General features: G+C 41.4%; 1 protein-coding gene across 1 annotated transcript in view; it reads right to left on the bottom strand.

Moving 5' to 3' along the window:
- Positions 1-194: 194 nt before the first annotated feature.
- LOC146364524 (prickle-like protein 2) overlaps positions 195-10,449 on the bottom strand; it is a 39,195-nt gene continuing 28,940 nt past the window's right edge. Inside the window, exons 3-9 of the mRNA XM_084915908.1 lie at positions 5,633-5,746; positions 5,384-5,521; positions 4,893-5,096; positions 4,089-4,275; positions 3,343-3,497; positions 2,411-3,212; positions 195-2,314 (exon numbers count right to left, since the gene is read on the bottom strand). Coding sequence (XP_084772034.1) covers positions 1,356-2,314; positions 2,411-3,212; positions 3,343-3,497; positions 4,089-4,275; positions 4,893-5,096; positions 5,384-5,521; positions 5,633-5,746 — 2,559 coding nt within the window. The 3' untranslated portion in view covers positions 195-1,355. The remainder of the gene's footprint in view (positions 2,315-2,410; positions 3,213-3,342; positions 3,498-4,088; positions 4,276-4,892; positions 5,097-5,383; positions 5,522-5,632; positions 5,747-10,449) is intronic.

Here is a 10,449-nt window from a genome sequence, read left to right as displayed (position 1 = left end):
TGGGAAGGTCCTGGTTGGTGGTGGTTATTATCTGACTGACAGTAACACTGCTGTGGAAGACACTTGATGGAACGTTTATTCAGCAGAGCTTTCCTTGCAAGGAAAGTTACTTTTTCTTTAGGAATGGTAGAATGGCTTAGTGAAACATCCTCCGAACTCAAAACCACTTTAACCAAAAAAAAAAAAATTCCTGGTTGTTCATTGACATACACTTTATTTTCAGTATGAGACAACAACAACAAATTAACATGCAAGCCTCCCTATCTCTACATCATGTTATACAAATAATGGTTCTTTAGTTACAAAATATATAAATATTTAAGACCATATGTACAGGACATTTACATTACTACATCCATTATTAAAGTTTATTACTATATATACATCTAGTAGGTATTATTCTTTAATATTCTTATAGTTATTATTTGTGTTATCATTATTATTGTTAGTGTTATTAGTGGTAGTATTAATCAACTATAGGTAACTCTCAAAAAAACCAAAACAAAGCATGTTGCAGAAGAGAAAACGGGACCATACCTGACGTTACTGTGCCTGAATGGTCAAGGAGCAGAGGCTGTCTGGCGCTCTGTCCTTGGTGAAGCAATGGAGAGCCGGCTATGCAGAGCACAAGGTTTAAAAGACTATTTGTACAAGGTGATAACGGGGCTAGCGAGCCAACACTATATTCCAGCAGCATTTGGATTCCACTGAGGTAAACAATGACACAGCTTGGAATCTAGCACGTAGCTTGCACTATCCCAATACAATTTCTCGTTTGTCCACACAGAATAAGTTTACTGCCCAGGGCTTGGATCACTGAGCGGCGACGTGAACAGTCATGTCACTGTAGTTTGACCACTGGCCTTTTCCAGCTGGAATAGTTCAATCTCTCTGTAACATGGGGTTCACGCACAGACACGCACACATGCCATGTTATTTTACCTTGACCACAGTCTATGTAGTTGTCAAATTCTTCAGTGCTTCCTGGTACCATCAGTTGATCTCCATCAGTGTAAACACTCCCGTTGTGTAAGCCAGCTGAGCTTCCTCTTAGGATTAGATCATTCTGTGTAGGTGTACACAAACACTACATGGTGTAGAGTTGTGTAAGCTCACAAGCACAAAAAATAGGCCTTTTTTTCCCTCTTCAACCCCACCACTCACACACAAAAGCACACACACACACACGCACACATACACAGAAACTCTCTATTCACTCTCACTTTCAGCTGTCTCACTCTCACCTTCCCACTCCCTCTGTTCCACCATCTCTGCTGCTTTACACCGTCTCCTTACCTTTCTCTCTTATATCTTTCACTCTCCTGCTCATCCCTCCCCAACTCTTTGCTCTATATCTACGAAATGATGCAGTTTTTGCTCTTCCTCCTCTGGCGGGTGTGCAGCTGGCCATGAATCGGTCCGTGAAGAGGTCCGTGATGGCCACCTATCCCAGAGGGACTGTAGCGATGGCGTCGCTCCTCGTTATTGATGTAGCACAGCTGCACGGGCCGAGGGATTGGTTCTCCCATAAAATAAGCCTCTTCTTCCTCAGACTCGGAGGAAGAGGAGCAGCTAGAGCACCAGGGGTCAGCAGCCTCCATGTACCCATCGCCCCAGCACGGCCCGCCCAGGCCGACAGGTTGCCAGCCAGCATTCTGCAGGGTAAGATCAGAAGTGGTGCGGGGACAGGGCCGGTGAAGCTGCTGCCTGTACCCGCCCGGGTCCAGCCCGAACAACTCCCGTGCAGCATGACCAGAGGGGAAACGATCATAATCCTCCTGAACGCGACGGTACGGCGGCTCCATCATTTGAGCAGGCCGGTCTGCCACCAGGTGCAAGGCGTTGTCAGAGCGAGAGCGGCGGGAGCGTTTGTGGTGGCGGCCACTGCGGTGTTGGCCGTTGCCGTTGTTCCCACGATGGTGTTTGCGGCGTCTGGGTTGTGGCTGCTGGTTCTGGGACACAGATTCCTGCCCGCTTAAGCTTCGGCGGGGCATTCTGTCACTCATGGGAGCCATCCGCAGATTCCCACTGCTGCCCATCACCCCGACACGACCTTTACCATCAAAGCCGAGCGGCTGTGGGCCATCCCAGTACTGCAGTGGGTAGCCGACTCTCAGAGGGGTGTACATGTTGTTGTTGTTGTTGTATGGGCGGGAGGAGGACAGTGATTCTGTGCTGTGGAACTGGACTGAGGAGCTGAGGGTACCCATGTTGCTCTTTTCAGACACATTTACACCTGAATCCTTACTCAGGTCAGGCATGGAAAACCTTGACAGATGCTCCTGACGCTTGCTGACTCCATCTAGAGAGTTACCTGTTACAACAAGAAAAAATAAAAAAATAAAATGTCATTTTTTTTATATATAATCTCATATAAATGACCTTAACTTTAGGCTTTTTAACCCCATACCTGTAGCATTAGACATAGTTAGGGAGTCCATGGATCCACGAGGGGTCTGTTCTAGAGGAGTGAGGGGCTCGTTAAAGCTCATGGCATTTATAGGGTTCCTCCTGGTCAGTGGGGGTCTTCCATTTCTCTGGAATCCATGCAGACTGATACTTCTCTTGTCAGAGAAACCCTGATTCTGGCTAGACATCTCATTGAAGCTCATCTGGGTGCGCAGCTTGTTGGGTCTGAACTCATCCTGGCTGTGCTGCATCCAGTTTTCATTAAAGGAGTAGCCTCTCAGGGCAGCCATAGGGGTCCTCTTGGCATTCCCTTGCTCCTTTCCCCAGGAATCAGGCCTCTTTCCTGGGTTGGCAGGACTCTGGGCTGGTGGATGAGCATTCGCATTAGGATTGTAACCTTGCCTAGCATTACACTGACCCAGCAGATGAATGGGTGTAGGGCTAGGGGAGGGATCCCGCTGAGGGCCTTCATAGGAAGGAGGGATGTAGGGGTCATCTCGGCTCATCCACACCTGATTAAGGCTTGGGGCTCGACTTGGAGTGCGGCTAGGGGTGCGGTTAGGTGTCCTGCTTGGAGTCTGACTAGAAGTGAGGCTTAAGCGATCCATCTGACCAGAGAGGGGATCCATATCAGCAGAGAGACGGTCGGGCATCGATGGAGGAGCTGACTGGCGGGGTTCGGTGCTTCGCCTATCCTGCTCAGCATTCCTGCGCTCCTTCTTTCCGATCTTGGTGCTGTGGCGGGACTCACGTGAGCGAGCACTTTGGAAGGCAGAGTCCGAGGAGTCAGATTCCTCGGGATCCTTAATTGTTAAAATAAAAAAAACATATATGTGCATAACTAGAAAACTCTTAAAAATGTATACTAATTAACAGCGGGTATATACATAACTAAATGAGGAGATGCTTCAGATGTATTTTCAGTTTCCTCACCTGTCCCGCACTGCAGGACCGTGAACAGAAAATCTGCCCCTGCTTTGGCAGGAAGGGGCGTCCAAGAAGGGAGCGCTTGCAACGGGCACAGCAAAAACATTCCTCAGTTGCATGCCAGTGCTGTCCATCATAAGTCATCTGACCTTGGTCAATGCCTTTAATAAGATGGGAACAAAAACATTTGACCATTTTTAGTATCGACACATGACGAAAAAAGATCACAAACTGATGTTAACCTTTAGCTATTAAGCAAATTTTTGTACGATATGTTGATATGATACCTAATTTTTATCCGATATGCTGCAAGGCACTATTTAAATTATGAGCAAACAGAGCCCTTTGTCTCTTAAAGTAAAATATTTATGATTTCATGCCCACAGATGATCACTCAGTTTGTAAGATAGCATGAATAAATTTCACCAGCACTACTCCCCAGCAAGAGGAAGTAATCATCTTTCACAGCTTCCATCTGGATACAACATGGGAGCACCCTCTGAAACACGCTCTTTCACTGTTACTGAAGCTTGGGATGATAATAACTATCCGCATTTCACTGCACTGAACCCGCCTCTCCACAGCTGCGGCACACAAGGCTTCCAGAGCTGATAAGAGTCACGCTTACAATAAAGGGCTGTTGGAGTTTTTTTTCCACGAAGCAAGTACAGGAATAGCATGTCTGTCACTCTTGATAGCAATTCATTTAGATATCAGAGGACTTGAAACAACAATGAAAGCATGTTTAGTACCTATGTGTTCTCCACATGCGTCACAGTACTCTGCATAAAGGGACTCGAAGCAGTTGCAGCAGTGTGGTCGTCCATCCTTCATGATGTAGCGCTGCCCGCCAAGGGTGGTCTCACACTCGTAGCAACAGAAATGCTTCATGTGCCAGTGCCGGCCCTCCGCCTCAGTGCACTCATCAGCAAAGATGATCTATATGATTAACACATTACATTTATCAGCAAGCAGATAACACACAATATCTACCTATGTTGCTATCCTGTATCTCAGGGTCCTGTATTTTATTTGTGTCGCGTCCTAGAATAGGATCCTTTTTGCCATACTACCCCTTAATAGGATCATCTACCTCCACATAAACTGACAGGTAGGTTAGTAAGCTGTTAGAAATTCCACCAAAGCGTGAGTGTTCTTAAGTGTAAAAGTCAGGCATATTTCAGCTGAATAAAAGCGATGATCTAGGCATCCTTTGTGCTTGCATTTTATAATATTCATGTAATTATTTCACAAAATTACCTTATAAAGAAACTAATTTAAAAGGTATGTACGTGACATCAGATTTATATCTTCCAGTTAAAGATAATTAAACAGTTTAATCAAATAGAAATTCTCTTTCCAATACTTGCAGAGCACTGTGGCCTGACTTATTATTCAAGCCCGCTCACTATAAATTACAGCGGACTTTCTGAGACGTGGCAAAGACACTGAGACATCTTTTCCCTCCAGACTGATTCCAACCCCATCCAATTCTGTGAGCATGAACCATTCAGCCATTTCCAACCCCAAAGGGCTCCAAGCCCAGACAAGCGCACCTCATCACAGGCACAGCAGCGGGGTTTCAGCCTCTCGGCATGGTGCCGGCCACAGTAGATCTTGCCATCCTGGTGGAAGTATATGAGGTCCACCAATACTTCCTCGCATGTGCCGCAGACAAAGCACTGAGGGTGCCAGCATTTTCCATGACCCGCCCTTGGTGCAAAAACTACAATGTCCCCTCCATTTATCTGACCCCCACACTGTAGGAGAGGAAAGGAAAAGAGAAGAAATAAAATTCAATGAAAAGAAACAAAATCAAATGAAAGGTACGAAAGAAAGTGAGAGAGTCAGGTAGTGTTGGAAGAAAAGGCAGACAAAGAAAGAATGAAAGCTATAAGGTGTGAAAAGAGACAGTATGAAATATTTTCAAGACTAACATGCTTTTATGAAGGAGAATTAAAGATATTTGCTACACAGACGATGCCCCAAGTCTGGAAAAAGTAGGTCATTATGTAAGGAATAAAAAAATGTTGGTTGTGTGGTTTACCTTGTCACAGGCGGCCCCATTGATAGTTAGGGGAAAAGGACGGACATTGCCTCGGCCCAGGTTATCTTTCTTCCGTTGGTTGCTGAACAGCTTAAGCTCTCGTTTCTCCTCCTCGTCCAGTGCATTACAATATCGTACCTGAAACAACACGACTCATCATTAGAGCTGAAACGCCACCTAACCTCTGGAAATCATACGAGTAAAGAAAAGCCTTCATGTATTACTCAGAATTTTGTTGTGTAGTTTTACCTCATTGTCATGTGGTGGCAACTGGTGAAGCAATTGCTTGATGCGGTATTTCTCTCCAGGGCTGTTGATATAAGGGACCTTCTCCTCTGGTAAGCAGTTATAATACTGATGCACCTGAAACAAAGAAAATCAAACATGTGGTTTTGCTCTTGAGTGACCTCTCAATTTCAAAATGTGTTTCAGCACATTTGACAAAAGGTAAAGTAAATATTTTCTACCCCTTTTTCAGTGTGCTTAGTCTCAACTCACCCCGATATAAATATTCTACGCGTTTTGTTACAAAATCCTTGATTATGTTAGTTGCTAACCTCATCTGTCTGCTGTTTTGTGCTCATAACAACTTGGAAAGTCGGAGAAAATGTTTCTACATAATTTGCCAAGTTCTTTACATCACACACAAAAGCATGATGGATGAAGTAAAAACACCTGTTTGGAGGTTGAAAGTTTTGATTTATGACACAAATTTGCATATTGCACACAATTCTTTTTTATTTTAATTTGTACTACAATATAAGGTTTTGTTGGATAAGGAGTTGTTTCAGAGTTTTTCTTTGGACGTTGACTGCTTTTTTTTTTTACTCATTTCCAGTCCAGGTCTTGTACCTCACCATTTTAGGAGAAGTCTTTTTTGTTTGTAGAACAACTTAACACTGACCTATAAATCATTCAAGCTTAAAAAAAGGGCACCCAATTCAAGGTACGAACCAGTGTTGTGTCTACACATAAAAGCAAGTTAGTAAATTGTATCATCGGGCATTTGCAGCCTGTTGCAAAAAACATCTTTAGTTAAGCCTACAAAACATGCCAAAGATAACATTGTTCGACACATATTAATTGTATTTTTGCACCAACAACATGAATACCAGTTATTAGCCAAAAACTTGATCAGCATGGTGTGCAGTGTGTCCTTAGAAAATTTGAGGTAACTGGACAAAAAAAAATACACTATCCAAGAAGCTGATTAAACAAGAACTGGACTGAAAATCAGTGGCAACAGGTCAAATTTTGCTTCAAAATGTCATCAATATCTACATAGAAGGCCAAAAGATAGGCACCACAGTGGGCATCTACAGCCATCTTTAAAAACACAGTGGAGGTTCTGTCTTGCTTTGGGACTGCATTTTAGCCAGTGGTGTTGGGGATCTTGGCAAAACTAATGGATGAATGCAGAAAAGTACCATCCAATTTTGATCCAGCATGCAAAAAAAATCTGGAAAGCATCTGGTTGGCAGCAGCTTCATTTTTCAGCATGACAATGACCCCAAACACACTGCCAAGTAAAAGCACACCTGGATTAAAAATAAATAAATAAATAAAACAACACAGAATGGAAGAAATAATAATAATAATAATAATAATAATAATAATGGATTGCATTTATATAGCACTTTTCAAGACCTTCAAAGCGCTTTACAATTCCACTATTCATTCACTCTCACATTCACACACTGGTGGAGGCAGCTACAGTTGGAAAGACTATCAGTCATGGATTGGCCTCACACACCTCAATATTATTCAAGCAGTGTGGGATGATCTTAACAGAGAACGGAGCAAAAAGGCAGCCAATATTCAAAACAAGCTTTAAATGTCCTTCAAGAAGCCTGCTAAACATCCCCTGCAGATTAAAGAAATTAAATGAAAGCTTGTCTAAGAGCGACTGTGTTGAAGAATAAAAGGTGTTGATACTGTATTTATGTTCTGTAAAATTATATACTGTAAAATGTACCGCACTGTTTTTTTAAAGAAACAATACAGTAGAGAAATGAGGTCCCTTAAGCTATTTTGTTTCCGTATTTTAGCTTTAAACCACATGAACACATGAGACTGAACAATCTGAAAAGAGCAGGAATTCATATTCAGTGCAGCTCTGATAAGAGTAAACCACAATAGTGAAGGTGGGCAGAAAAAGAGCAAGAATAAAACACTTATGTGATCCACTGTAAATATAAAAATATTAAATGGAAATACTCATTTTTAAACTCCTGTTTCTGATCTTGAACTTTCATAGAGTACTTTGCATGAGTCAGTTCAAAAATAATCTTTATTTAATTTGGACTTTTCCTTGATGGAACTCCTCAGTTCACTCTTCATCTAACAAACATTTTTAGTTCTGTTTCTAGTTCCTCAAAGACAACTTTCTTCTGCTCGGCTGGCACTCACAAATAGATGGTTTAAACAGTCGATGAGTTTGGGCTGCTGTACTCACGCCTGGAACTGTGTGTCTGAGATGACCATGTCGAGGATATCTACTCTTTTTCACATCATACAGAGGTGAGAGTAGAAACTGATCGTTTAGTCTGAAGCCTGGGGTTGTGGCTTTTATAGATTACAACAATGAATTTTAAATCGTGATTGATCTGTGAATTCCAATTATAAAATTATGATAGACAGAAGAAATAACTATAATTTCTTCAGTTATGTCAAATTTAAAGTATATTTTAAAGCTGGCCTATACAATAGCATCCAAATATCCACAATTTGTTCTTTATACAAAGATAAAAGTTGGCTGTTTTAAATAATCTACATTATTTCACTGATTCATGGAAAATTTTTTATGTCTTGCCGTTGGAAGTTGGTGTCTGGAATTGAAAGTGTTCAGCACATTGAGATGTGTGCTGCTGCTGCAGGCACAACCTTGAACAGCACCAGGTTCTTTAAATTTTCAGCAGCTAATATTCGCATTGCTTAAAGGAAATCTTAAACTTGCACTGCAATTATAATTCACGATGCAGTAGCACTTGCCATCCGTGCCCTGAACCCTCTTTTGTAATTAAATGCTAGCCGATGAAACAGAGAAAAAGCCTTGAACGGTGTTTGAGAAGTAAACACTGAAAGGATAGAAAGCAATCTTGTTACTTGTCTCGGATTTTCAACAAAACAGGCTTTCAACGCAAAGTGGTTCAGTGTTCAGTGCAGTGTAAAGATCTATTTTACTGAAGTTTCTGCTGATTCAATTTACTTAATCAGTAGGGTGGAGAGTGAGGGAGAAAGGTGGTTCTTCTCTGTGTTGCCCGTCACGCTCGCGCTTTACTCTGTGCTGAGGAGGGTGACGCCGACTCTTATGAAAGCCAAAATCATTAGCCTTGAACCACTTTTCTCTGAGAACTGTCTCTCAACTGTGCAACAGGTGGACTTTAAAATATTAAGCACATCGATGAATAAGAACTTTCTTCACTTTTGTTAATCGGGAAGCAAAAATACTTTAAATCAGGGATTTAGACGTTTTCTACATGATAAATGTAGAAATGCTGCTGGAGTAAATGAATGACGACTCTTTTGGCTCAAGTTGTAAGAAATAAATGTGTAAAAATGACAGATGAAGCTACAGACTGTCCTGTAATTATAAAATGTAATTTTTTTATTTTTTATTTTTTTTTTGTTAATTGACAGAATGTAATTGGTGTTATTTAATTGTTTATTACTTTTTTACTTTGGTGTATAAATAGCCAGTAGGATGCTGTTTTTAGTAGGAAATGCTGAAATTTATGCCTTCAGTTATGTCTTTCCAAAGCCGCCCAGTGGGCCAAATTGAAGTCGTTGGCGGGCTGATTTTGGTCCTCGGGCCTTAGGTTTTACATACCTGCTTTAAATGGTTTAAATGTGATCCATTTCATGCAAATTTGTCTAGGACTCCAGCTTATTTTCATTACTGGTTATCATGTTGGACCAAAAATTGCATTGTCTCCATATTGCTCATCTTGTCCAGTCCAAAATCCACAGGTAAACAGGAACAAGTGACCTTGACAATAAATGCAAAATTGAAAAACTAACTAATTAAACTAGCAATTATTCAGCTCTGAATTTACTGGAATTTCTAGCCCACCAAATCCTTTTTTGTTGTTTTTACCTTGAAGCTCTTAAAGTAAGTTGTTTACACAAAAAAAAAGCAAAAACATGTTACAACAAATACTGAAAAGATCTATTGTTAACAAAGTTCATTCCTCCCATCCAATCCTGATACAACAAAACATTTTTGAAACAGTAAATGTTTTCAGCTGGGGAATTTGAGTCCTGACAGCTTGATGCTGCAATGCTGCAAAATTGTGATTATCTTTTAAAATGCAAGTCTCTTTAATTGTACGGAGAGAAATCAGATGTGACGGGCTTAAAATTCATTACGTTCAAGTGTATTAAAAAAAGAAACGGGCAGCTTCAAATTGCCTGCACCTCCTGTTGGATGACAGAGGCTGCAGCCTCTTTCAGCATCCTGTCAAGATGGCTGACTGGAGAAAATGACTGTTATCAGCCCATCCTGTCATCTGTTAACAGAGTACTAGGAGGCCTGTTGCATTGGAGTCCTTCTCATACTAAATAAAGACAGAAGTGTTTATACCGAATATAGTTGAACACAACCGTGCTTATCTTATGTCAGAGCTGACAAAAACAACAGGCAAAAATAAAAAATGAGGAGGAAATATCCTCCTCTGGATTTACAGAGCCAATTGCATTAGCTTGGTCATGCATGCAGTTAAAAGGCATTTAAACTGCAAATGAGTCCAGACAGAGAATTGCGAAACTGGTACGCATAAACATGCTGCCACACATTTCCAATTAGATTCATCCAAACATTCACTGACTCAAATTACTTCCAGTCCCCTGGGTTTAAATTTGCTAAGTTACAGTAAAAAACAGAGCAGACTGAGGCTTAGTGTGCCTAGAAGACCACTCAATAGTCATCATGTTTACTCGATACTGATCAGTGAAACAGCTTTTTCAAAGGGAATCCTCCTATATATTTGAAATTCTTGTACTTTAAACTCATCAGAGAGCATTTCAACATTTCATCAAATCTTTTGCTGCTTCGCATCTGTTCTTCA

This window comes from Perissodus microlepis, chromosome 20 (genome assembly GCF_051167445.1).
Source record: "Perissodus microlepis isolate ML-2025 ecotype Zambia chromosome 20, ASM5116744v1, whole genome shotgun sequence".
Taxonomy (NCBI): domain Eukaryota; kingdom Metazoa; phylum Chordata; class Actinopteri; order Cichliformes; family Cichlidae; genus Perissodus; species Perissodus microlepis.
The sequence above is the reverse complement of the archived record's forward strand: the minus strand, read 5'-3'. Positions and strand labels throughout refer to the sequence as shown.